The sequence below is a fragment of the Buteo buteo genome, chromosome 28 (genome assembly GCF_964188355.1).
Source record: "Buteo buteo chromosome 28, bButBut1.hap1.1, whole genome shotgun sequence".
Classification (NCBI taxonomy): Eukaryota; Metazoa; Chordata; class Aves; order Accipitriformes; family Accipitridae; genus Buteo; species Buteo buteo.
This window is the reverse complement of record NC_134198.1, coordinates 9,779,461-9,807,276: the sequence shown is the minus strand read 5'-3', so window position 1 is coordinate 9,807,276 and position 27,816 is coordinate 9,779,461. Positions and strand designations below refer to the sequence as shown.

The 27,816-nt window shown below is 36.0% G+C and overlaps 1 protein-coding gene across 2 annotated transcripts in view; it reads left to right on the top strand.

Moving 5' to 3' along the window:
- Positions 1-25,280, top strand: part of CTTNBP2 (cortactin binding protein 2) — an 87,881-nt gene extending 62,601 nt beyond the window's left edge. For both annotated transcript variants that reach the window (XM_075059042.1, XM_075059043.1), the window contains exons 10-23: positions 1,536-1,811; positions 2,670-2,765; positions 3,187-3,266; positions 4,370-4,456; positions 4,540-4,639; positions 7,783-7,935; positions 8,201-8,388; positions 11,316-11,494; positions 15,089-15,294; positions 15,523-15,708; positions 17,476-17,536; positions 18,471-18,603; positions 20,530-20,631; positions 23,688-25,280. In XM_075059042.1, the coding sequence (XP_074915143.1) occupies positions 1,536-1,811; positions 2,670-2,765; positions 3,187-3,266; positions 4,370-4,456; positions 4,540-4,639; positions 7,783-7,935; positions 8,201-8,388; positions 11,316-11,494; positions 15,089-15,294; positions 15,523-15,708; positions 17,476-17,536; positions 18,471-18,603; positions 20,530-20,631; positions 23,688-23,933 (2,093 nt within the window). In that variant the 3' untranslated portion in view covers positions 23,934-25,280. The remainder of the gene's footprint in view (positions 1-1,535; positions 1,812-2,669; positions 2,766-3,186; positions 3,267-4,369; positions 4,457-4,539; positions 4,640-7,782; positions 7,936-8,200; positions 8,389-11,315; positions 11,495-15,088; positions 15,295-15,522; positions 15,709-17,475; positions 17,537-18,470; positions 18,604-20,529; positions 20,632-23,687) is intronic.
- The last annotated feature ends 2,536 nt before the right edge of the window (positions 25,281-27,816 follow it).

Genomic DNA, 27,816 nt, shown 5'->3' with positions numbered 1-27,816 from the left:
ACTTCTTTATGAGACCGAAGCCTATTTCTGATGGCTGAATCTGTAGCCTGTTAAACTGATGCTTGTATTTTCATCAGTCCTAGTACCCCTTTTCTCTGGACAGGCTTTTCATGAATCCAACTGCTTTTATCAGGTCAGAACCTGATGGAGTCCAAATTCCATTTCTCTTCTCTTTGATTTGTTAAGCCTGTTGTTAACATCAGTGCAATCATAATTAGCTTTTGTGCCCCTGTGATTTCTGATCCATGGAAGCTTGGAAACACCATTCTCATCTGGGTATCCGCTTCAACAAGCCGAGACTGCATTTTGGGTAAGCTGTGTATGTATCATCCTCTGCCTTCCTCACATTCCAGTAAGGTTTCCTCTGTAAGGAATTACATGCATGTAAGACAGGAGGATGTGCTCCAACAGATCTGAAAGGCTGGGGGCCAGGATTGACAGCTATGCCATAGAGGTCACATGCACTGAAATTTAGGCATACACTGTACCTCTGTCCTAGGGGCCTGTTTCCATGTAGAGAACCCTCTGTATTTCTTATAGTCATTGCTCATTTCCCTGAGGTCCAGCCATCAGAAGGGCAAGCCTTTGATACATTTCTCACAATCCCACATCTGAAGGATGCCTGTAAGTAATCTTTCCCTATGGTAGGCTAGTGGGTTTAAATCAGAGCTTTTCTGACATCAGAAAAGCTTCATTGGTTTGTATCAGCTGAAGATTTGGCTCCTGAACTCAAGAGCAAAACTAAGGTCATGTTGCCAGATTTCATAATAAGCTGATACCTTTTTTTGTGGTGCACTTATTTTTAATTTCAGGGATAATTTCTGAAAGGTATTGTTTTGGCATTTAAGTTAGAATATAGTTTTATTTTCACTTTTAGTCATCTAAATGATCCATACAGACTGCTGTTCTGTTGAGTTGCATTCCATTTTTCAAAAAGCAAGATTTAAAATAACTTCATTAAATTAATTTTGTTTCTAGAATGTGCATGTAAATTTCCTACTTTCTTTTTTAAATATTTTGTCATTTTATCCCATAGCAAATCAAATATACACTTCCAAGTGAATTTTCTGTCTTAGCTCTTAGTCTTTTATTTAAAGACATTTGGCTCAGCTGTGTTTTCCACTTGTACACTAGTGCCAGAAAATTCCTTTCTGCATTGATAATAAAAATGTGCACAACCACAATAAACTGAAATGTTAAGACACTACCTACCATCTGTCTTAATTTATAAGAAATTAATCTGTAAAGAGGAAATAAATGATTAAGTAAGTTTTGTCTTGCTTCCTGTTATTTAATCATAATAATAGTGATTTTTTGTAATGTAAAAAAAGATATGATACCTTGATAATTGTTTTTCATCACTGCTCTGATTTTGTGGTGGTGATCTGTGCTGCTCTTTAATATTTGCTTTTCTGTAGCAGGAGTTATTTGTAGCTTTTCTTTGCAATATTAAATGTTATTGGACTTTAAATGATAAAATTTTTTTAATTGAGTTTTACAGTTTTTCTCATTCTTGGTTTTCTGTTTTTCAACAGATGCTCTTAATGTACCTGTAAGGATTTCAGTCAGTGGCATTGAACCAGCTCATTGTGGTACAGAGGAATTTGATACAGAAAACACAATATGTGCTTTAAATATCCGCAAACAAACATCATGGGATGATTTTTCAAAAGCAGTGAGTCAAGCAGTGACAAACCATTTCCAAGCAATCGCTTCTGATGGATGGAGGAGCCTAGAAGACCTGTCGTTTAATAGTGCTGCAGAATCCAACATTGGCCTCAGCGCAAGCAGTATATTATCTGTCAAACTAGGTATCAATATTGGTGTAATAAGAAAAGCAAAAATTGGGGGTTTTCTTGAATTTGTGAAATCTTGTAGGTAAGATAAAAATATCTAGATTTCTGGATCTTTTAAAGCTTAAACTAAGAAAGCCCAGTCTAGCTATGGAACTTGAACAGTGCTGGCCTGAAAGCATTCTTTACTTTTAGCGATGTGTATGGTACAATTCATTAAGTACTTTAGTATCATCTCGGGGACCATGAGGCCCTATGTTAATTAGTCCTTTACTCAATTTAGTACTTCAGAGGAAACATCTGTATTACAGGTGAAACAAAACAATTCAAAGCAAAGCCCACAATATGTCTTGACAGTACATCCAGAATGTACAGTAAATCCAGACTGTAAATCATCAGCATAGGTAGAACAGAACTACTCCTGCTTTATGTAACTTCAGTTACCAAGGTAAATCAGAAAAATCTTTAAAATTATGAGAAATTGGCCAAAATGTGCTGGTAGTAGTAACAGTCACATAGGATTCTGAAAATTCGTGTCCTTCATCTTAGATCCCTTTCCCCCCACCAACTGCCTACCACCCCCCAAAAAACCTTTTCATATTAGACTGGGCAAATCATCTTATTTTACTTTATTTTACATGTAAAGATGTAAAGATGACAGGCTAGCTATTAAACTTGTGTCTCTCAATTGGCAGAAAACATTAGTATCTTCAGTGGTGTATCAAATAATAGTATGATTTGGTACATGGGACTGGTTTGTTTGTCAAATTTGTCAGTGTGTACACACAATCTTTGTAAGCAAGTGAATATGCTTGAGAATAGAACACTTTATATAGATACAGGGAATATATCTCTTTTATTTTTTCTTTTTAACAGGAAACATTTCATGGTCAACAGGTCAGATTTTTTCCCAGCCACCATGGGACTTTTTGAAGAACAACAGAGCTGAGCATATCACAGTGTTTTTGTTTGGTAATTTTCAATTAATAATTTTCAGGTTTGAATGTTAAGACACTCCATATGAAATACATAATTTGAGAATTATTTGCTACTGGTTTTGTTCTTCAGTGTTGTTTGATCCTCAGAAATATCATATCCAATTAATTGTTTAACTAGATTTGAAAGGGTCTAGAACATTTAGAAAATATGCTAGCACATAAAAGCCCTGCTACTTTTTTCAGTTATTTAATAGTATCAGTTTTAGTTATGTCATGGATACCCATGAATCTATGTTGCTAGATAAATGCCTTTCATTTCTTCACTATTTTAATTTGCATAGCCTATAATTTTAGGAGATCGCTGTAGAATACTTCATGAAAAGCATATGTATCCATCATACATGCTTGTAAATAGGAGAGATTTAGAAAAGTTACTTGTGTATCTCTTCCTAAAGGACCTCAAGAAGGCTGCCTAAATAGTGTGACTTATGCATCTATGATCCATCTTCAGACACTTCAGAATTACCTCCGCCTGGTAAGTACTAAGCTAGCTTCTCTCTGCATGCTATTTATACATGAAAATACTTCTGTAATAGTGTTTACTAAGAAAAATTGATCTTCTGCTCTGTGAAAGAATGTCAAGACTTCTAAAAAACGAAATGGGATGAAAGCTGTTATTTTAAAATAAAGTTCCCCCTAAATCTTACCCCAAACTTTAGTCATGTGAGGGCATTAATGGTCTTCTTTAAGCAGCTGCAACCTGATTAACTGAATGGCTTAAGAAAAATATATTAAAAGCTCTGTGATATCTTATTTCTTTCCAAAGTTATTTTATTCCACTTTTTGAGGGGAAAGTAAATTAGAATAACATTCTTGTAAGCAATTATTTCAGGCTTGAATTTTATTATTAGCATATCTCCTGTAACACAATTTATTTAATACCTCAAAATGTAAAGATAATATGAGTTAACTTTCATAGATCATTTGTTTTAACATTGCTAATCAAATCAGAATTAGTTTAAAATCTGCACAATTTCTGCTGTGTCCTTGATAGTATTTTGTGTTGTTAGAAGAACAGTTACATGCCATACGTTTCTGCTGTGTTCAACAATATTGCACAATGATATGAGTGTATGCCCTTACTGACTTTTTAGAGATAAAGTAGTTTTACAGTTAAGATAGATGAAACAATTTTTATTCTATTGTATTGATAACATGATCCCATTTCAACTGGAAATAAAGTCCTTAGACTAAGTCCTTAAGTTAGCAGTGACTTAAACTACTCTTTGATGATCTGATTGAACATCATTCTTGTTTATCTATTTTAATTCAAAATCAAGAAAATATTTGTGACTCCTAAATTCATCTACTTCCTATGTGAATTTTTCAAGTTTTAATGATTACTATAATGACAAAATACCTTTTCATGTAGTTTTACAAATTAAGATATAAATTTATCAATACACTTCCAAGATATTGTATGCAAATATTGCCTATTTTGAAACTAATATAGTAAGGATTATCAACTCCAGTAGCGCAAAACAAAGAATTTTGTCTGTTTGATGCCGATTGTCTCATCTAGGTGACAAAAAAAATCCAAGTCTGAACTTTCAAGAATAATTTATTGTCTATCTGTAGGTTGAACAATACCGTAATGTCATTTTCCATGGTCCAGAAGGAAGTTTGCAAGACTATATAGCATATCAGATAGCAGCCTGCATGAAGGTATTAACGCAAACATATAAAGTAAATTAGTTCATAGTTTAGAGTTTGCACTATTTCACCAAATCTATAAATTTTCAACACAGCAAAAGCAAGTGGCTGCAGGATCCACATGTGAAATCGTTAAAGTTGAAGTGGATGCTGGTTTCTCCAAGGAGCAACTTGCAGAACTGTTCATCAGTAGCGGTAAGGTTATTTGAGCGGAACTAATTTTGGTAATTTGTAGGAAAATTTTTAATGGTACAAAGCAAAGAAATACATTAAAACATTTTAGATAGTGGTTGGCATGTTTTAACAGAACCCATAGTTTTCCAGGTGCTTGTGGAATAATGTTAAGAGTCAAAAGTTTGTGCCATTTAAGTAAAATTAACAGTTCTTAATACTTTTTTTTTCTGTTTCATTCTTTTTTCCCTTTGTTTGTGGGCCTTTAAAAGTTGATTGCTGTGGTACAGATCTACTGAATCAGAAATTAAGTTCTATTGTTGCCTTTTTGTAGCTGTTCTAATAATTATTACCTTTCTGGGAATAAAAGGAGCAGTGAGAGAATTCTTAAAAAGTCAGACTACTTGCTTTTGATATATTTCTGTTTACTAGATACTTATGTGCGGCTCTGAGCCAAATTTTGTCACCCGGGCAGGCAAATGTTAGTGTGTGTGTGTGTGTGTGTGTGTGTGTGTATTCCGACCCATTACTACAGGACAAAGTTGAATTTCTGTTAAAATGAACGGTTTTCTCTTAATGGATGTGAATAGCTAGGTGTAGATTAAAGTCCTGTTACTTGGGTGCTCCATAATGAAGTATTCTTGGAGTGGTCAGTAGGCTGTACCTGTGTAAATTCACAATGAATAATCAGTAAGAGTGAAAAAACGACAAAGTAGCCAAAGATGAATAACAGTGCAAATTAAGTACGGAAGCAGAAGAACGGGGGCACATGGGACAGAGAATGTAAAAAAAAAAAAAAAAGAAATAGAATAGTGCTAAAAGTGAAGGAAAAAGCAGTGTTTTCTGTGGAAGGCTTTTTCAAGGGCAAGTTGTGCTGCGTTTTGCCCATGCTCATGCATTCAAACTCTGATTTCTTTTATTTCACCATAGTATTAACCATACATGGCCTGAAGGGTGATATGGTGCTTCCTTTTCTTTACTACTGTTCAAATAAATTTTGGCTTAAATACAGTTTTACTGTTTGCAAGCAGTTCTCAGATATGTAGTTGCTTTCACCTCTTTGCAGCTTTTTTCTATTTTTTTTTCATTTTTGTTTTATGAGTGTTTAGGTTTTGGTTTTTTCATTGACAAAAGCTAGCAATATATTTTGAATCTAACCTTGGTGGCAAGACCTCATTTTCATCCAAAAATGTTGGGCTTTTCTCTTTTATTATTATTATTATGGTCCCTTCTACAGCTCTAGGATCTTACTTTACCTCTCACTCAATATGGTCATTCACATTAAAAATAAATGTCGTAAATGTCATTACTGCTTGGAATAACCTTGTGTTTCAGGAGCTGTGATTTTGACATTTCACTTTCTGTATTGAAAGAGGCTGGGCTTCTGGCATTTGAAGTTTTAACAATTTCAATTGTGCCAGTGCAGTGCCTCTGGATGCATTCTCATGTGCTACCATGATGAAACTTTGAGACAGCCAGAGATTTGAGAGGAGGATCAGCCACTACGTTTTTCCTTCTCAGCATGGGCAGATCAGAAACACCAAGAGGAATCTGAATCTCACAAGCAAATGTTTTATTCAAACAAACTAGAATTACTAGCTCTTTAATCAGAAAAACTACAATTCAGTGAGTGAGACTGAATGCTGTCTTCTACCTGCTGTGTGTGTGCAGTGTGGGGCCTATTCTTCAAGTATGCTTTCATTCTGTAACTTTCATTGGCTTTCTTGGTTGCAACAAACTCTGCGCAGTCCCCTCTGACAACATCTGTGCTCACAAACAAAAGCAGAGCCATATCATGGGTTTGTACAATGGTGTGCTCCATTCTGTTTGTTCGCGTACTTCCTGGTGTAACTTCACTCTATGCCATTTTTTCTTCCAGGAAATCCTGGTCACAGTTTGGAGGATAGTTATTATTCCCACATGTCATTTTCATGTGTGTGCTATCACATTCCTGGAAGAGAAGAGACCATTTAGTCAGAAGTTAGCTAGGCTTTGGTGTTTGGCCTGCAGGCGAGAAAATCATTCATAGTCTGGTTTGTTTATTAGCCACTGTCTTGTAGGAAAGCTTCTTCTTTTGGATACTTTACTCTGTGTCAGCCACACACTCTTCTTCATAGTCTGTGTTTGCATTTCAGCATCGTGCTGCTGGTCGAGCCTCTCATTTTTCTGCCTGCTCCTTGCCCCATTGTTCTGCCGCATCTCCTCTCCTAGGAGAGCACTCTCCTCTTCTCTCTAAATGGTTCCATCAGACACAGAGGAGGTACCTGTCCTCCCTGCTATCCAGCTATATCCTCTTAGTAAAACAGGGCAGTAATATTCAGGAAACTGCAAATAAATAGCATCAGCTAGTCAGTTGCTGTAAGTTTTGCCCTATTACTCATCATTTTCCTTAATGACCATCTTTAGTACCACCTTGAGAAGTTTTGAAACAACGCAAGGCACAATATACTCAAGACAAGTGTTTTGCTTAATATTTGTATTACAGAAGCATTCCCCTGGGATTTAGTGTTACAGGAACACTTGCAAAAGCTGTATCTTTTTTAGGCAGTAAATAAAATCAGGAAAAATAAAGGAAAAGATCTGAATTGTGAAATGTGAAAAAAGGTTCAGGTGCTACTGTTTGTGCCTCAAACTAGCTCTGGTTATTTGGGTGATTTTTAAAGATATTGGAGGAAGTTTTGAAGAGAGGATAGTAGCAAACAAATAGGCAATCTCATAAAATGATTAAGTTTCTTATAAACATGGAATATTCTGAATCCTTTTATTGCTACATGGTATAAAGAGTACATGTTAAAAGTTTAAGATGTATTACAGCAAATGGAAGAAATGTTTTCAGAGGTCCTTGCTATCTTTTCTGTTGTATTTATTTTCAGTGTGCTGAAATCCTTCCTATCGATGAAGATCCCATAATAGCCATTTCAGGAATTTATTTTAATAATAGCTTTCAATTTTTTTTATTACTGTACATTATGATATTCTTTCCATTGTTTGATTTTATGCTTCCAGTTTTGAAAAAATTATACAGTCTGTCTGCTTCTGTGAACAAGTTAAAACGCTAACAATAATAATAATAATAAATCCTTTGTTGCATTATTAGTAGTAAAAGCTGTATACATAAATAAAAGACAATTTCCGTAAGTAGACTTTGTTGGATTTTTATATTTCAGCTTGTCTGGTCCCAGTTAAACAGCCTCCTGTAAGCAAGACAACCATTGTGATTTTAGAAAATCTGGAGAGAGCTTCTTTATCTGAGTTACTAGGCGATTTTCTGGCACCTCTTGAGAATCGGAGTTCGGAAAATCCTTGCACTATTCAAAGAGGTATGTAAAGAATTTGGGATGCAGAAATGTTTTTACTACAGTACGGTTGTATTATAATACATGACAAACAGGGAAGAGGAGAAAAATGTAATTCGTTCAGTTTTTATATTTTATTGCAGTTGTTCTTAACCAAATATAGTATGTTTTAAGGCTAATTTATGGTGGGATTTTTTCCTTTCTAATTATGTCACAGCTTCTTGCTTTTATATGAAATCAAGTCACAGCTTTGAGTATTTCAGTAAAGTGTTTTATGGTTTATTTTCAGCAAATGGAGTTTCTGGTGCCTTTTACTTTCATGAGAACTGCTTTTTACTGGGGACAATCGCAAAGTGTCATCTTCATGGCTCTGACCTGCTGGTTCAGCAGCATTTCCGTTGGGTTCAACTTAGGTGGGATGGGGAACCAATGCGTGGCTTGCTTCAAAGGTTTTTAAGAAGAAAAGTTATAAACAAGGTAAGAACTTGAATTGGCTTTAGCAATTTTGTTCATCACCAGGTCTGTGAAATATGTATGACGGAAATGTCAAAAGCTGAGCAGATAACTAAGTTGTTACAGGAAAAAAGCATTCATTTCTGGGAATATACAGGCTGTGTATCTGTAAATGGTGTGCTTGGCCTCATGTAGGAAGGTGTGTTGCCATGGCTGATTAGCACAAACATACAGGCTGGCTCCAAATAATGATACTGTGGATACTTGCTTACCCACTGTATGAAAACATCCTTCAGTAATTTTTTTCATCTTCTGAGTGAGCATGATAGTAAGAATCTGTTCAGCAAACATAAAATCCCTTTCTAATGGAATTTATTCTATATATCTAAAATAAGATAATTATATGTCCTGCGTGTATTGTCTAAGTTTTAAGCAGCAAAAAGTTTTCATGCTTTTCAAGTCAAAGAGGAAAGAGGGGTTAAAATATCAGTAGGGGAGTTGTTTTGAGCCAATAGGCCTGCTGAAGCTGGAACAAAAGTCAGAAAGAGAATAAGGATGGGAAGTCTGTTTTAACATGAATAAATAAATGGAGGATTGGAAATCAAAAAGAAAGATGTGGGCAAAAGCAGAACTGTGGAATTTTGAAAGTTATTTGGAAGAAAACAGTTCCAGTGTGATAGCAGCTACTGCAGACAGTCAGGCAGTGTTAGACGTTGGGAGGGGGAGTTTAATCGAAACAGCTGCAAAGGAAAATAATCTTGGCAGCAGAGTTTTGAACAGGCTTAGAAAGGGAGATTGTTCTAGGAATTAAAAAAACTGTCAGTAGTAAAGAGCCCTGGTCTGGGACAACAGACCTACTGTCGGTTCTGAGTGTTCAGCTGTGTGTATCTTGGTTATCCTTGCGGATGTCATCTCCTGTACCACAGTTCTCATCTATAAAAGCTTACTGATCCAAAGACATTCTAAAGAGGAAATGTGTGGTCACTGAACACTTCAGTTATGATAATGAGGAAATTTAGAAACATTCCTAGGTAGTCTTTAATAGCAAGAACAGGAATATAAAAAGAATCATGTGAAATCCATCAATGAAACAATAGATTACTTTTCTTAGACTACTTTTTTAGGAGCATAGTTACTTCTGAGTACTTTCTTCTCTTCTGTGTGAAACAATGGTTCCTTTTTTCCCCATGTGCTTTAAAGCTTTGAGTCCCTACAGAGGTAGTAAGTAAGCTGGAACCATTATGAGTGGTTGTCCGGTTGAGGGTATGAATGGTTTCCAGGATCCTTGCAAAGGATGGCTAGGCTGGGGGAGGTGGGGGACGGGTAGCAATTGTCTGCAGGCAAGCAGGTGGGTTGGTTGAAGCTGGTATCTTGCAGATACATTATAGTGCTGGAATGAAGTACAGGCCAGAGGACAATGCAATAAAAGTATGTAGCAGAATTCTCCTCCATCCTCTTGAGAAGAAAGATTGTATTCTCAACCCTACACTGGAGAATATCTAGTGATCTAAGCCCCTTTATAAAAGGACAGAAACAGTTTGATTGTAGCTCATTCAAGATCAAACAGAAGGACTGTCTTCAGTTGAGCACAAGACCAAGACATACAGAATGCACTGAAGCAGTGGTTTTCTGACTTGTTCACAGGCAAAGGCTGGATCAAACTTATTCTGCCAAACTGCTTTGGCTACCAGAACTTGCAACATCATGTAACAGATGTCATTTTCAGGCTATTTTGTTTAGGCTTAAAAGCAATCCTTAGTCTCATAGGTTAGAGTTTAACAATATAATAGGTTCCTACCTCTGACTGAAGTTGAACAGAATTTGGGTAGTAATCTCATTAAGTTTATTTTCTCTAAAGCATATATGCAGATGGTGTCTATTTAGACAAAAAAAGCCATGTGTCTTCCTGTATCTTCCCTAATTAAATAGTGAATAAAAATGCCCGGTGTGCTAGTACGTTTTTTTTTTTCTTATACGTACATGTGCCATATGCAAGCTCCAATGCCAGTTGGTGTGGGGATTAAAATAGTGGATTCCAAAGTTAGAAATAGAAGAAAGATTAATCTGTTATAAAAAACTAAGGGAAAGTAAAAGCACATTTATTGTTTGAACAATAGACTATTTCAAAGATCCTTGCTCTGTATTCTGATACTTTGTTTGTGCCTTAATATTCATGTTTTCAGATTAACAGCTCTTTTCCCCTTATTTTGGACTATTAGGATATACGGAAACAGTTTAAATGTTTTTCTACATTAACTTTATATTGTTCACCTGTACACTCTGTCAAGAAGCTCTGGCTTCAGTGCTGGCAAATACTATCCCTAGTGCATCTTTTAATTCTTCCTTTAATTCAAACTGTTCCAGAGGATAATCCTAGGATTAGGATGATGAAGACTGTAATTTGGAGTCAGATGAAATAGAAGATTTTTCTGGCACCAAATAATTTGCCTTTAACGAGGCATACTAAAAAATGTAATTCTTAGATGAAGGCATCTTTCCTTCATTGCTACTAAATCTAAAATCAATACGGAAATCCACTGAGAACATGCCTGGATCAGACATTCCTGTTCAGTGTGATTTTATGTTCTTTTATGTGCCTTATTTATATCATATACATTGCATAGGATATGGTAGGGATCTCTTGTAATCCTAAACACCATAGAAAAAGCACTGCTGCAAATTTGTGTCTCAGTTTCCTACAAGAAAGTAGAGGCATGTCAATTTACTGATAAGGAAATCTCTTTTAAAGTATAGTTGGGGAAATAAGTTTTAATACAACAAGACTTCAATATTATACCCCATAAAAAGGTTTGACCAGTTTTTGACTGTTCCTGATTTTTGTAATAGCAATATACCAAGAAAAAAAAAACCAACCAAGCCTTCTTGGGGTTCCAAGGAAAGTGTTTGCAGTAGAGGTCTTATGTTCTGTCAAACATCTTTTCTCCCTGCAGTTCAGAGGCAAAGTACCTCCTCCGTGTGATCCTGTGTGCAAGATCATAGACTGGATTCTTGCTGTTTGGCACCAGCTGAACTCCTGTTTATCACGTCTAGGAGCGCCTGAAGCACTTATGGGGCCAAAACATTTCTTCTCTTGTCCTGTGGTGCCAGGGCATAGCCAAGCAACAGTGAAGTAAGATTTCCGTTTCCTCTTTGATACTGTTTGGTGCCAGCTACTTACTACAAATGTAGTAATTATGTTTCTCCCAAACCCCACCTGACTCAGCAACCTTGAAAGTATTTTACCAGAAGTTATTGAAAGTTTTAAACTTTTGTTTGATATTTAATTACTAGAAGGGCAATTCTGAAGGACACAAGTGGGAACTGGGTGTCTAACACTGGTTGAAAGTCAGTCTTGTCGTGATCTTTCGGTTATTTTCGGACACAGAGGTCACAAAATATTACTTGTACTGGAATGGCTAATATTGCTCAACCATTTAAAGGTTTTGTTCTTCTTTTCAAGGCAGCACTGTAAAGAAAGCTGTTCATTAGTGAACAGACCAAAATAAGATTCAAGAATTCTGAGCCTGAAACGTTGGTAAAGTTTCCTTTTGAAGTTGAATATGAGGGAAATTTGGAGAATGATTTCTTACTCTTTTTAATATCTGGTATCACTTTTAAACATAAATAGAATTTCACAGATGTATTAGCTTAGTAAATAAAGCAGATATATGCATTTAGCTATATATATGGTTAAATATACAATAACATGAAAGAAGAATGATGAAAATTTTCTTTTCTTGCCTGCAGTTGCATGAACATCTGCTCACATTCCAACTTCTCTACAAATGCTAGGAAGTGATACAAGAAATAGTTATAGAATTTTAAAACATATTTAATTCATGTGAAGATGTTACTTGGCTATATTAGAAGGGTAATGAGCCCCTAATTAAGATTCAGATTTTTTCAGAATTCAAATAATGATGTTGATTTCTGGAGATGCAACATTATTTTTCTTACCCTGCTTCATAGCATTCTCCTGAATTGCCACTTCTGTTCCGCCTCTGACTTTTTACTCTTGTACTAGTTTCTGCTGACCCTTCTTCCAGGGTCCTTGCTTAGCCTGTGCACTGGCTTTCTCATCTTTTGTTCTGTCTGCAGATTTTGATACATTTTTCTTGTTCATTTTCCTTTTTTTTCTAAAAGGACAGATAATCTAATATCCAGAGTAATTATCGAAGTCTAAATGTGGATGTAGCATTGACTTGAAACTTTTATGGGTGCTGTGAAACAAAAAAAGAATAAAGTATACCATCCTTGTATCTTCTGTCTCCCTCTTGAATCATGTCCTCTGAAATGTCTTAATCATTCATTTATTGCAATGGCATTAGTAGAGGACAGACAAACTGTTCTTTACATACCTTAATTATGCGTTTCTGAGTTTGGATTTCTCTTAAGTTAAACTTTGACTGGATTCACAATGCTTTATTTTGAGCACAACCCCAAAATGTCTTTTATAGTAGCAATATGCCATCTGACTCTTCATTTTAATGTAGTTTTTGTTCACTAATAAACAATTAGAAAGCACAGATCCAGTGAGTACTTACTGGACACGTTCGTTTTAGCAGGATGATGGCTAACAGTGTGGTCATATAACTAGCAATAGCTTTAATTAGCACCTCACTGGTTGCTGTTATTTCAATCCAATTAACCACTCCCGTCCTCTTGCCCTTCTCTCCACTGTGCTATTCTGCTGCTTTTTGCTTTTATTAAAGCTTCACTGAGTCAGCTCAATTCATTAAGACATTAGACAGCTATCTACAGACTGGGTTAATTCTGGGCTACGTGTTAGCATGAGGCAAGTGGTAGAAGTAGGCAGCTGGGAAGGGAGAGAGAAGGCATGACAAGAAATTGCTTCCTGCTGTGTGCTGTTTCATGTAGCTTCACATGTTTTGGAGATTAGAGTGAATAGATGAGGAAAATTTTAGCTACATTTTTTTCTTGTTTTTCATCTGGGGAATTAAAGACGATGTTCCAACAGGAAAGAGTTTCGCTTTACAGGTCTTTTTCAGGTATAGGGGGGTGCTATACCTTTCCTAAGTACCACCTCTATCAAAGAACTGGGGACTTGATCAAGATGAGTGCAAACATAAGACTGAATTTAAACACCAGGTTGGAATTTTATTTAGAGAGGATGGCATTGTACACGCCATCAATTGTTAACTGCTTGATTAGAATGATTAGATTAATTTTATCTTTGCAGCCTTCATTTCTACTAACAATATTGAAAAATGTCAAAAGCTTACATAGGCAGAAATGGAGAGATAGAGTTCTTTATTGCTAAAATGAAAGCAACTGTTTATTTTGGTATCTTAACTCAGCTAGCAGAAGCAGACTTTATCTATATGGAATGGTATCTACAACATTATGCTAAGGAAGATTTGAGGAACATCTCTAACATGCGTTGTACATCTTATTTTAACAACTGTACTAATTATTTTTCTAAGTAATGTAACTTCTATCAAGCTTATACCAGCACTTTGTAGCATGGTTATATATCACAAAAACTCAATCTTATGTTTCATAACTAACCAAAAGTATATCTGTCAAATGATTCATTCATTCTAACTTTAAAAAACAAACAAAAAACCCCCCACTGCCTAAAAAAAAAAAAAAAAAAAAAAAAAGCCAAAAAAGTCATCATAATCTTTTGGGTAATAAGATGGCTTCTGTGTATCAATGTATCCAACAAAAAGGTTCATTTAAGTCAAATAGACATTTAAGCCTTCACTTTCTCTGAATGGATTTCTGCAAAGCTGAAACACAGCATTATAGCCTATCATTTCTTATTGACCTTTAATATAAACCCTCTGACTCTCAATCTTACCATCTTCCTCCCGTAAGAGGGTATAAGGAAAAAAAAAAAAAAAAAAAAAAGAGTTGGATTTGATCTAGAAAAGATTGTCTCAGTGTCTGTTATAGATGTAAGCTGAGCCTTAAGCCTGAAACTCCTAGCCTTTATCCCTTGAGAACTATAAGCTGTGAGAAATAGCATTTATTTATTTCCTAGTACAAATTTTTCACTTATGTGCTAAAACAGTATAGTATTTCTCTCTTAGAAAAGCAAAAGTCCCAGAAGAACCATGTCCCTTTGAATGACATTTTTGTAATCAGACCCAGTCTCTAAACCAGACAATCTGGAAAATCCATGGCATCCTGGAAACACAGTTCACCATAGAGCAAATAAACAAAGGGAGTGATAGCAAGGCAGCTGTATGAATAGAAAGGAAGGTCTTGTAAACTGGACAAGTTTGGAAATGGAAGAATACTGAAAAGGGTGCAATCATAACTGAATACCTCCTTTTTCCCACGCTGGCAGCAAATAGGCTATGAATGAACACCTGCAAGCACAGAAACTTCTCCATGCACTTGCAAAGGTGAAAGAGGCATTTTTTGTATATACAGGAACACGCATCTTTCTAGGACATTCTTCCTTATTTTAAAGCTGAAAGAATGTTTTGTAGTCCTTATCTGAAGCAGGAAAAGCATTAGATGATAAATAGTTTGCCAAAGCAACCTGAAGAAACTTAGGTCAAATAATTAATATAAAACAAACAAATAAACCCTACCTTAAATAAAATCAGTTCCTTTCTGAAATGAGGAACCATAGGAAGTCCAAAATACATGTGCTTCCTGAAAATGCAAAATTTGATATGTTACTCAAAGTATAAAATCTTGGGGTTTGACAATTGTCTCTGAAGTTAAGGGATTGTTTGTGTGCCTACAGGTGGATGTCCAAGTTATGGAATGCTGTGATAGCTCCCAGAGTTCAAGAGGCAATACTCTCCAGAGCCTCTGTGAAAAGACCATCTGTACCAGGACAAGCAATAGCCAAAAAAAATCCTAGCCAAGGTCAACAGGCTGTTGTTAAAGCTGCTCTCAGTATCTTGCTAAATAAAGCTGTTTTGCATGGCTGTCCTCTACCCAGAACAGGTAACAGTGAACAATCTGAAAGGCAAGTAGTTGTACGTTGCGAAAGTGGGGCTTTTAACTGTTTGATTCCTTTTTTTAAAACTTTGACAAAACATAACTGTCGTTATGATGGGAGGTGTGTGGTTAAAAGCATTTACAGTCACTAAACTAAGTAGTTGTATAAGGTAGTCAAAGAACCACCGTTTGCAACAGTCAATTCTTCTTAACATTGTTCTACTTTTGTTTCAGAGCTAGATAATTATATAGCAGATTTTAAGGGAGGAAATTTTCCTTTATCCGTGGTTTCAAGCTACAAAAATTGTAGTAAGAAAAGAGGTGAGAATGCTTCTTGGAGAAAAGTGAGCACAAGTCCTCGCAAAAAGTCAGGCCATTTATCCTCCCAGTCATGGAATAAGCAGGAGACAAATACTGAAGGTAAAGCTTTCTATTTTCAGTTCTCAAAGAAGGTGTGGGTGTTTAAGCTGCATAGATATGAATCTAACTTTTCTTCAACATCATTAATTAAAAATTCTCAATTAATTGACACTCATGTTTATGTTTACTAGTAAAAAATTGTTTAATTTTTTCCCCTTAATTATTTGTTTGTGACTGTGAGATATCCTAATATTTTTTTTTTTCTTGTCGTTTGTTTGTTCTAATGCCCTTCCTGTTGTTTAATAATGAGGTAGGCTTTGGCCTAGATTGTGGAAGACTGAGCAGTGGTTCCACCTCATATTGCATGGAATGATGCTCTATCATTCTCTTTCTTAATACCAGCTGACAGAAAGCTTCATTACTTGATTGGTACTCCTTAGTTCTGCACCTAATTTACGGTATACCTACTCTGAGGTTTTTTTTTTTACACATTATAGCTTCACTACAATAATTTCTAGTGTCTGAATCAGATCATGCATCCCTTGTTCAATCTTATTAGATAAATCGAGTAGAATAATCTAGAAGCCCTGTAGTGGAAGGAAGAGATCTTTGGTTTTAAATTGAAGATTTTTGTTTGATTTTTCACTTTAATTGCAAAAATGAATGTAAAAAATTCTGTGTAGTCACAGATACTGTAAAATTTTCAAGAAGTTTCCACATAATTTTCAGTATGCTGTTTGATGAAGAAGGCTTTATATGACTGGGTCTATGTGTGTGTACAAATGTGAAAGTAGCTGACACTTTTGAAATGTCTTTTCACCTCAAGATCCTAAGCCACCTAACAAGCAGTTTACCGCACAAGGATAACATCTGGATATGTGCAGAAGCAACATATCATTCTTCTAACAGTATACATCTGTCTAGAAGGAAAACTTAGGAATACCGTAACTGAATATAATATCAAACAGGAAAACTTGTAGAGGACAAAATCAAATTACTTATTTTGCTTTCAGAAAATGAAAGTAATTCCTTCAGAGAGAAGAGTTAGGAAGGGATTTAGAGAGAAGGAGGCTTACACACAGACATACTTTAGAAACAGTAATATTCTATCCTCAATTACCTCATATATAAAAGACTGAAATACTTGATGCCTGGTACTTTGTAATGTTAAATTGAGGTATTCATTTCTTCAGCTCTTGTTCAGAAAGAAGTCTGTTTCTTCTGAACCGCAACTCTAATGTCCTAATTTTGCTTGCTAGTTCTGTATTTGAATTTTGAACTTATCTAATCCCGCTAAGAGGATTTAAGAAATCAAATGAACGTAACCTGAAGTGGGATAGTTGATACTGTATCTTGTACCCAAGAATGTTCTCGGAGTCCAGGTAACATCTGTGAATATAAGTAAAAAATGGAATAGTGAATTTAGAGTGGCCTTCCGTTTCTGACTATCAGAATCATACATTGTTCCTGATTCCAAGTAAGGGTAAGTTGTTTGATTTTACTTAAATGAAGCAAACTTAAATGTTTTCCTGTTGACAAGTGATTTCTCTTTGAGAGAACCAGTAAGTGTGGTTCAAGTGCCTCGCACAGAAACCTCATATTCTGTCTTCCACAAAAGCTTGGGCAACTCATGCCCTGTTTGCCATTTTAGGAGTTCCTAATGCTACTCTGAACAGTTTCAAGGGATGTATTCTGACCTTTGACAGGCTCTGTTGATATAATTAGCTAGTAAATGGGAACACGTTTTCCCTGTTTATCACTGATTTTAGAATAAAGAAATCAACGCATATGATAACACGCTAATAAGTCAATCTCTCCTTTGTGCAGGTATAAAATCTAAGGCTATGCTGCAACCAAACTGTAAGAAAAGAGCTTCTCTCACCACAAAGTAAGCTTTAATTTCTGGTATTTGTAACACTTAGCAAACAATAAAGATGATAAAATTGTGTTGTAAACCAGCACATTATAATGAATAGATGAAGAGTTTGTATTTGGTAATGTTTTGGTTCTACATCTGAAGAAAGGAATCCTTTTTAATTTTCATTTCCAAGAGAAAATAAAATTTAGGTACTTCGATATAATTTTAGAATACATTTCTGTAATTCAAGCCTTGTCATGTCATTCAAGCCTCACTACATGACTTTTTATGTAACAGAATAGTCTATGACTTAAGAATATTATGTAACACTTACTCTGCCATGAAAAGCCAACTGTATGCTTTTCTCTCCTGGCATTATATTTTAAAAACTCCTCTGGCTTTTTTAGCTTACTGAATGGCAGTTCAAAATGGTATAGTACATGCACTTTGGTCTAAATGATAGAGAGTTTCTCTAAGAAAGTGTACAAATTAGTCAGAGGGAACTGCATTTGAGACTTTACTTCAGTCTGAAACCTTGGTTCTACCATATTCACAGGCACAGAGCGCATAGAATATTCATGCTTCCAGTATGCCAGGGGTTTTTTAAGTGTTTGGAATTAAGTCCAAAAAGGAGAGTACTACGAAATTGATTTCTCCATCTTAAAAAGAGGAGAACCTTTGAAGATAGTAGGCAGAAGAATCCTTTGTTAGAATTTCAGAATTGGGAGAATAATTTGAATAGAAAGAAGATCTATTATGATATAACAAGTATTGACAACTATTGCTGCCACTTAATTAGATGTTATTTTCTTTGTTTGTGGTAGTAAAGGTCATTTGGAAAGAAACTGCTATTTTTCATGTGTGTATAATATTTATTTTTAAATTCTGTACCACAGCTTAATTTTAATTTTTCTCTCTGTTTTGGGTTTTTTTGGTTTGTTTTGTTTGGGTTTTTTTTAACCAGATCTTCAGCAAAGGATCAATTGAGACTGTTAAATCTGGAGCAAAGGCTGTCCCTTGGTTCTGATGATGAAGTAGATCTTGTGCAGGAACTTCAAAGTATGTGTTCCAGCAAATCTGAGCCTGATATAAGCAAGGTAACACAAGGTTTTTAAATAATTTATGTCATTACTATATGCAATTTTTTGCTATGTGTTTAAAATAAATTTTTAATTTACAAGCACTGCTTGAACTGAAGAAAATTATTAAATTATTTGGGAATAAACCAAAGCCAACTAATAAATTATACATTTGAGGGTAAGTATTCTGGTTTAATATACATTATTTTAAGTTACACCTTCACTATTTTTTCTTGCACACATTTTTGCAGTGCAGGCTGAAATCTCTAAGTTCATAAATGCTAGCGACAATAGCCTTCTCTGCATTATTGTTCCCCATGTTATCTTTCATGCTGTCATTGCTTCCACTGGGAAACTGTTTTGTAGTCTTAAAGACATAGAAAGTTTTTCCTAATATGCATTGCACTTGTAATCCCATTAGCCATCACAGAACGGACTCAAGGCTTCTCTGCTGTGTACGCAAAGTGCAGTTTTGCTGCCCAACCAAGAAAGAATGGATTGGCCTAATTCTTTAACAGTGGCAGAAGAGGGTGAAGGATGCTTGCAAGGCTCATACGTTTGGGGCTAAGTTCTATGCTGGAATGGGTTGTGGGTGGTTATGGGAGGCCTGTTGGAGGAGAGGGTGGAGCCGTAGATCTCTCTCATTTTTTCCATCTACACCAAAAGCATCCAGCTCTCCCTGTAGCTGTAGCTATTTATTCTTTTCCTTCTTTCTTCCTAGCACAGCTGAAGTCGATGGCGGTGACAGCAGGCTGTGTTCACACCGGAGCAGCTGTTCCGTATCTTTTGAAATGCAGAGAGAGTCAGTCTTAGGCGATTGTCCAGTTAGGCTGTGCATTACATCCTCTAGGATCTCTCTGAACAGCAGTTCCATTAGGTTTGCTTCATTAAGTATTCTGTTTACTCTTAGAAGTCATCCAAGTTTTTATTAAAAAAAAGAAATAGAGTTTGGGAAGAATTTTCAACCTATTTAATGAAATCCTTTATTATGGTGTTTTGGGTTGGGTTTTTTAAAGTATTTACAGTACTCGCATGAGTCACATGCACCAAGCTGGCAAGCTAATCACTAGTCAGTTAGCAGGGATTTACCATATCTATCCTTGAAAGAATGAGATGTGCTTAAAGAAATGGTAACCAACTTAAAATTGTGTTTAATAACATGTAAAATGTAATTGCTTGTTGTTGACAATTCAAGGAAATATGGGTTAGATAAGGAAGGAGATAGATGTCACTGTCTTTTGTTCAGTTTCCTCACTATGGGTGGAACCATCCATGGCTGGAGTTTCTGTTGTTATTTCCCTAGCTGCCTAGTAGAGCCTTACAGAAGTAAGGGCGCTGTTGCATGTTTTCTTTGTGTGATGTAATTTCAGGCTGCCATCAGAATAATTACTTCTACTCTCTAATTTGCCCTTTCACTCAAATATGTTCCTGCTGCCTGTTATGTTGGGATTGATTACTTTTGCAGTTGCAGAGTTGAATTGGATCAGCTTGCCCCAGGATAAAATACCTAGTTTTCCGTAAGCACAGAAGGCTGATCAGACTCTATCTGCTATTGCATGGTCACAAGGTTTGGTGGAAAATAGTAGGGAAGAAACATGGCAGGAGGAAGAGAAAAGGCTCATTCCTTTCTGTGATATTCCTGGAGCTGGATAAAATTTAATGGGAAGCTGCCCTTAAGCTCCACTGAATAAAGTATTGCTCTGGAAATGTATGTTTAATCTTCCTCTGATAATAGTCAATGTGAAATCCCTCCCTTTATCTCCCATCTTCCACAAACACACTCAAGAGTAAAGGAAAGATATTTTAATCATTCTTTGGATATTTATGCATTGCATTGCACAGAAACTACATGAAAATAAAATCAAGACTCCAAAATTTGGCAAATTGAAACATAATCTCTATTGTGAATAGCTAAAAATATCACCATTTTCTTATCTTTTTTAGATCGCACGTTCTAAGGATGAGCTATTGATGTTCAATAACTCTCAGAACAATCCTGTATTTTCAGCAAGTGGTACTAACCCAAGTAAAACAACAGCACAAAAGGTAGGTGAAACGAGTTTTATAGTAGGATAGGGAAGGTGTCTCGAGTTTCTCCAAAATCTGAATTCCTGATTGGATCCAAAGAATTAGCATTCCAGTGCCCTGTTTATTACAAGAATAAACTGTCATGATTCTTAGGAAACTTGCCAGACATATCATGCCAAGTTTCTTCCACGTGTCTTAATGGAAACTAAAGATTTATTAAACAATGGATGTATTTGCTTCAGTTTTCATGTTTACATAAAGCCATCTCCCTAGGCCAAGTACTGTTGACATTACTTTGACATTATAAGTTATTTGTATCGGATTTTGAGGGAAATAAAAGCCCTGGGTTCGTTGTTTCCCCCCAGTTAATGTTATTCAGTAAGTTTGCAAAAGTGCAAAAATTTAAAATTCTTGACGTAAAATTGCTGGCTCGTGGTTTATTTTTCTATCATTTTTTTCATAGTGATTACCCAAATATGTATGATTTCAAACCACTGTTTTCCTACATGTTGTTATCTAAGTAGAATTGAGCTGCTGTTGTGTCAAAGCTCTCAGTGGTAGAATTTTTGAGAAGATGTGATATTGCCAGAGTTTGTGAAGAACAGCACTTTTTTTTTAAAGTGGGATTCAGTTGCTTTTTTTCTACCTAGCTATTTGTTGTAATATACAGTTGTCTTGCCATATTATGTATGAGAAATCAAAAGAAACCCTATGTTATAAGTTTGGTGATTCTGGGAAAAGATAGTCTAAATGTAAACAAGCTTTACTAACTTCAGAGCAGTTTCAGAGTGGGAAGATAAGCTGAACACTGCTGGAAGATACAATAGATCCACTATCATCATCTTTTCAGAAATTGAAATTATTGTTTGTGGCATCCCTACTAAATATGAAGATGAAAATATACCCTGCTTAGTTTTCATTCTTTGGATATGAAGTAAAAATTATGCTTTCTCTGCTGTTACACTTTTTTCCCTATTCTTTCTTGCTCTTTGTATTTTTGAACATCAAGATTGCTTCTGAGCACACAGCTCAATTAACCTTAGCCAGGGCAGAATCTGTTGTCTCTGTTCCCTCGCTAGGTCCTCTATGTTGCCTCGACAGGGGTCCTCTAGAGTCCAATCCCGATGCTTTTATCTGACTGCGATAAATTGTTTTCTAGAGACACGCTGACTATGTTCTGCAGGTACAATGAAGTACCCCTGAAAATAGCTTACCTTGCACACCTAAGCATTAAAAAAGCTAAAGTTGGATGAGATGACTTCTTACCATCATATTTTTTCATATCCAACTATTCAAAATATTAGAATATTTTCCGTAATTTTACTTAAAACCCAGAAAACAGTCTCTGCTAATGGAATACTGCTTTTGAATATATCTCTAAACACATTAATTTCAGACATTCTAAATCAGAGCTTCACATAGTAGTGATGCATGGACAATTTGCTAAGTCAGCTGACCTACCCGTTCCTACTGTAAATTTTTCCTAGTGAATTTTTTTCCTTTTAAAATTCCTTCTAACAACATAAGGCATAACGATATTGACTTTGGAGGTAGACAAGCTTAGCTACCTTTGGGGTTTTTGAAGAACTTAGTCAAAAGATTTCATACAGAATAAAAAAATTGATTTCCCATATCTTTGTGGGGAAATGTTAGCCAAAATAAAGGAAACACAACCCAACCTTTTGCTAGAGGGGAAAGAGAGCTAATAAAACGGGAAGCTTTGTTTCTAGATTTAGTCATTACTACAACAAATTTATCAAAAATCTAGAAGAGCAGAGTCTCAGTTTGGAAGCGGAAGTCAAACTTTTAGAGGCAGTTGTTACGATGGTTAACCTGTGCAGCTGCAAGAACTTGTGTCTGAAAAAGAGTTTGAAATTAGAAAAGCATCCTTTTCCGAAAGTGAATAGAATTCTGTAGGTAACACAAGCAATACTGCATGAGCAGAGGCAATCTTACCAACAGTAATGAGACAAATTACTTCAAAGGGCAACATACCCATAATTAATTTTTTTTTAATTGGCTGGAAGAAAAAATGCTTTCAGGTATGTGAAGGAAAAAGCAAGCTGGTAAGAGATGCAAAACCTTTCATCCAGGATACAAATAAATTGATGGAATCAAGGATTAATAAAGAATAGACAGTGATGAATAGTCTGTTTTCATGCCACCAACCTTTATGCGAAGAGCAGTAGCTGATGGCGAAAATGAACTTTTTAATATTGCTGCCCAGAGGGTGATCTGGATTCAACTGATACTAACAGTTAAGGTCCTAATTCTCCTTTCCTGTCAGTGGAAAAGTAGACATCTCTCATGAAAGATATATGTTAGTGACTATCAAAAAATGGCTTCACTAACCTCTTTCTCCTTGACTATAAAGGAACAAAAAGTGACAACATACCTGACTTCGGCACTTCAGGTATCTAAATTTGGGCCGGGTGAATATGGTCCGGTTTTTAAGAATGTAGCTTCTTAGCATAAATCATTTGAGATGCTAAAACCTAATTTATAGGAAAGAAATCTATAAGATTATGGATTAAAATGTAACTAGCATTTCAACTTCCATTCTTGAAGTATTATTTTTGTCATGATTATTTTGTTATTATTTATGGCCTTGATGGTACAAAAAAGTGAATATCTTTATTTAAGCTGTAGAGCTGGTTTGGTTTTTTTGTTTGTTTTTTTTTTTGCTCATAACTACATGAATTTCCATTTTTTCCCCTTGTAGCTGTGGCTGCAGCAGTCATTTTTCCACAATAATGAAAGAAAGAACATGTGGGGTTTTTTTGGGTACTTCTGAGATTGAGACATCTGAGAATCAAGTTTAAATTTTTTTTCAATGGTAATGCAAAAACCCCATTGACTTATTTTGGTATTCTAAGCTGTTTATGATATATCTTTCAGTCAAAGAAGCAAAAAAGAGCCATAGTTCGTTCACCAAGTAGTACGAAGCTGTCATATTCGACTGCAAAAGATTGTAAATAACAAGGGTTCCATGGGGCTGGTAGGGTTGGTTGGTTGTTTTCCAGGTCAAACGGCAATAATAATTTATACAGAAAATGCTTTTTTTTTATTCATAGGATGGAATGCGTCCTCTCAGCAGCAGTCGAACTGTGGAAAGCAGCAACAGTAAATCAAAGACAGAGTTGGGTGTTTCAAGAGTTAAATCTTTTCTTCCTGTTCCTAGAAGTAAAGTCACCCAGCCTTCTCAGAATACTAAAAAAAGCAGCAGCAGTAATACAAGGCAAATAGAGGCAGATAATAACACAAAAAGAGAGATTTGGAATTTGCACAAAAAAGAACAAATAGAAAAATCTAATAAATAAGCCTGCCTACCATACAATTTTCTGTGTTCATATAATCTCTATTGCAAAGAACCAAGTACTCAAATATGTAAATATTTTTTAAAAATAGACTGTTTCCCTGTAATGTAAAGTTTGTACAGGACCACAGTTTTATTTCTATGTAAATCAGCTGGAAATTATATTGATTTAAACTTCAGAAATGGGCAGTTTTGCCACCTTCATAGATGTTTGGGGGTTTTTTTTTTTCTTCTTTTATTATGAAAATTACTCGTTTAAATGATAATATTCAGGGGTATTACCACAGGATTCTGTTTGTGTATATACTGTACATAAATATTATTCTATTAAGTCCACATGTTAAACTGCATTCAGGTGAGTTGCACAATATGTACAGCAATGGCTTAAAGCTATTGTACATGCATTTTAAAGACGTGTTTTTATCTTCACTTAATGAAAAATTAATGGAATGTGGCAATAACTAAAATGATTGGAAATGCAGATCAATTACTTTCAGCTACAAGCCATATTAAATACTTTGATTTCCCCATCATCTGCCTGCTGAATTGTGATTTTTTTTTTCTCCCAAGCTTCTCTTCATCTAAAATGTCATGAATTTCCGTTATAACTTTTATCTTTTAAAAAAGGAAAGAGATTGAGAAATTAAAATGCAATAAAAGTTATTTTTCTCAGACTCTTTGATAGAATTGAAGAAAATGTGATCATTTATTAACTTAGTTTTTCTTGTATACTGTAAAAACTTTTATATACTTCATTAGTGTTTTAAAAGTATCGGAGAAATAATAGTGTTTTTCAGAAACAGATTTTACTGAAAAGGAATTTGAGCACAAGCTTAACTACAGTATTATCAGAGATAATGTAGTAGCGATAACATGAGTTACTATGTAATTATCAATTTCTGTTGTGGATTAAAGATGTAATTGCTGTGAAATGATATTTGAGTTGCAGTTAAAATTAAATCTTCTTAATTTTTCACCCCACTACAGAGGTAGATCATGTTCCCATGAGGGAGAATTTCTACGAAGGGAGTATTTCCCCAGTCTCTCCTTACAGTAGCTACAGTTGTATAGTTGTGAACTGTAATAATGTGGAAACGCTCGCTGTCTCGATACCTCATCTGGTAGGCAGAGGAAAGTGCAGAGTTTGCTTGAGATCAAACTTAGATGCCTTCCGATGGGCTATCAGGAGGTGGGTTTGAGAGCTATGGACAGTGACGTGGTCATGCCTGTAATTTCCAAAGTAGCATTTTTCTCAAATTAAGCCTGGGAGAGGAAAGGATTACCTGTTTCCTAACACTTCACCTTTATATGTAAAACAGTCATCCCAAACTCATGTCAATAAAATTTTTGTACTGCATATTGTCTTTCTGTCTCTTAGTTGGGGGGGGGGGGTGTTATCTCTATTGAAACAGAATGTTAGAAGCTTATTTCTGTAATTATTTCCCGCACAATATATTTAAGAAAGTACCATGTCTTTTGGTAATCACTGTTTATTAAAACTTGAATTTCTTGTGTGATAGTAACATATAACTGGATACAGATGATTTCTCTAAAGATTGACCTTTTTCTTTTTAATTTTTTTATTTTTTGCAGTAATTTTGGTGCTGAAAAATGGGATGCTACTTTTGCAGTTGGTTCTTAGCAGAATGAATCAGCTGCAAACCACTGTAGGTCAGAGCAACGGGTCTCAGCAGTTAGGATCCCTCAAGTGCTGAAGCGGTGTCAGCAGTGGTGTGGTAGCTTGTGTGAGAAGCTCAGGCGTGGATTTCATGGTGAGGAGGAACACAAAATGGAGAGTGGTTTTTTGTAGTGATCACACTAGTTGCAACATCAGGATTTGTAATAACAATAAATCTTTTTTTTTAAAAAGCGCTATAAGAAAAGAAGAAAAATCCTGACATCCTTCTGAACTAGGTTTGTTCTACATTGAAAATACACCTTGGAAATGTCAGACCTCATTTAGATCAAGAGTTAGCAGTTAGTTAGATCTGTGTGGGAAGATCTTAGGCACTGTGTCCCAAAGCATGTTTTGAGATATATTTTAAGACTCTGTATATTGTCTGTGAGAATCAAAAGTCTTCTGTGCTGTACTTTGAGTGAAAATCTGCAGAAGACAGAGTAACTTTGATCATCTGTTCATGATTTGAAAGTTAGGTCTCTATTGCTAAATTTAGCATTACCTTTCAATGCCCTCATTATCCTTTCTTTTCAGCCTGCTGTCCTAATCTCTCTCCATCTGCATCTTTTACCGGCTGACTTCTACCTGCTAGCATTTTGTTTGTCTGTCTTTCAGTTCAACGCATTCTGTGATCTTCATAGATCTTTAATTACATGGCATTTTGCAGATCTCCTAATTGAATCTTACCTTCTGTAGCAACTGTTAAGCATTCTTGTTAGGCCACATCAGTTCCTGCCCTCAAATGGTGAACGCCACAGAACCATAAAATAGTTTGCATGTGAACATAGAGGCTTCTGTGTTGGTTTACCTTTTGGATCGTGATAGATTGTGGAGAAGCAAGGCAAGGCTCTGTTCGTGAGTTCAGGGCATCACTGTATCTTCAGGTTCTTCCTGTGATGCTGCAAACAGCACTCCTCATACATGACTTGTAATATCAACTACTCTCATTTTGGGTTAGTAATGGGCAAAATCCTTTTTCTTCATTCCTTCCTGTGTCTTAAGCAGAGAGGATTTCAGTGTGCTGTCTATGGTGGACCACGCTGCTGCGTGCTGCATTCCGCTCCCATCTATTACCTCCTTCCGTATCTTTAAAAGAGGTGAGGTAAGTGGAGAGAGAGAGAGACCCTGTCTATGTGGAGGAGTATCTCAGAAAGTACATGGAAGCTTCTAAGATTGCATCCATTCCACAGGCCACTTTTAATTTAGCCCCTATCTATACCACACTCCTTATACATGGCTCAGCCTTTCAACCAGAGGAACGTGAAAGATCATTCTCATCCACCAATGACCTTGATAAGTCCTAAACTTTCCAGCTTGCCACTTCAGGTCAGTCCTCAAAATAAAAGCTTTCAGCACGTCTTCTACAGTTCTTATTTCTTGACAAAGAAAAGAACATTGGATATGTTCCTTGAAAGAATGAGTCCATCAGACAATATTTGCCTCAGTTATTTAGTTGCTGAGCATGAGATCCAAAACAAAAAGTGTGACAAAACCTGCTTCTTCATTCAGCAAAGGCAGAAACATTCATCAATGAGAGCAAACTCAGAGGGCCTGAATTGCTGAGGTGTGTCTCCTCCCATAGTACAGTTCCAGTGATTTACAAACCAAATAAAAACCGCCCAGATTTCCAGTAAAACTGGAGAAGCAGAACAGCCTCTACAGGTGGAAGATGCTTGTGGAAGCAGCCAGTTTGGAGAAAGGACGAGGGACCACTTTCTTGGTGCTTAACTCTGGCTAAAGTGATGTTTATGATGTTCAAATAATAATTAAGAGACTTTGTAATTCTAAAGTGGGCTGTTCTTCAGAAACTTGAAGTCAAAGTGACTGTTAAGGCAGCACGAGGTGTGTTTGTGCTGGGCTGTAGCAAAGGCAGACTCAGAAGCCAGAAGTTTGCTTTTGCATACAGTTAGGATATAAGAAAGAAAGGACTTTTAATTCCAAGGATTTAGAGGAAGGGAAGAAAGTCTGGAATAGGGGAAATACTTCCTCAGCACAGTGGTAGTCTGGCTGTAGTTTGGCTAGCATTAGCTCAAAAAGGAGCTGGGATGCTTTTCCCTGTGTCACACAGTGCAGTCCAGGCTTAGGAGAAAGCAGAGCACAAGCAACTGGCAGGTCTCGTCGGTGCCATGTTTCTTTTCCAGCTGCAAAAGTCGCGCCAAACCCACAGGCTCATCACAGACGCAGCAGCAGTGAGTGCAGGCCCCTGAAC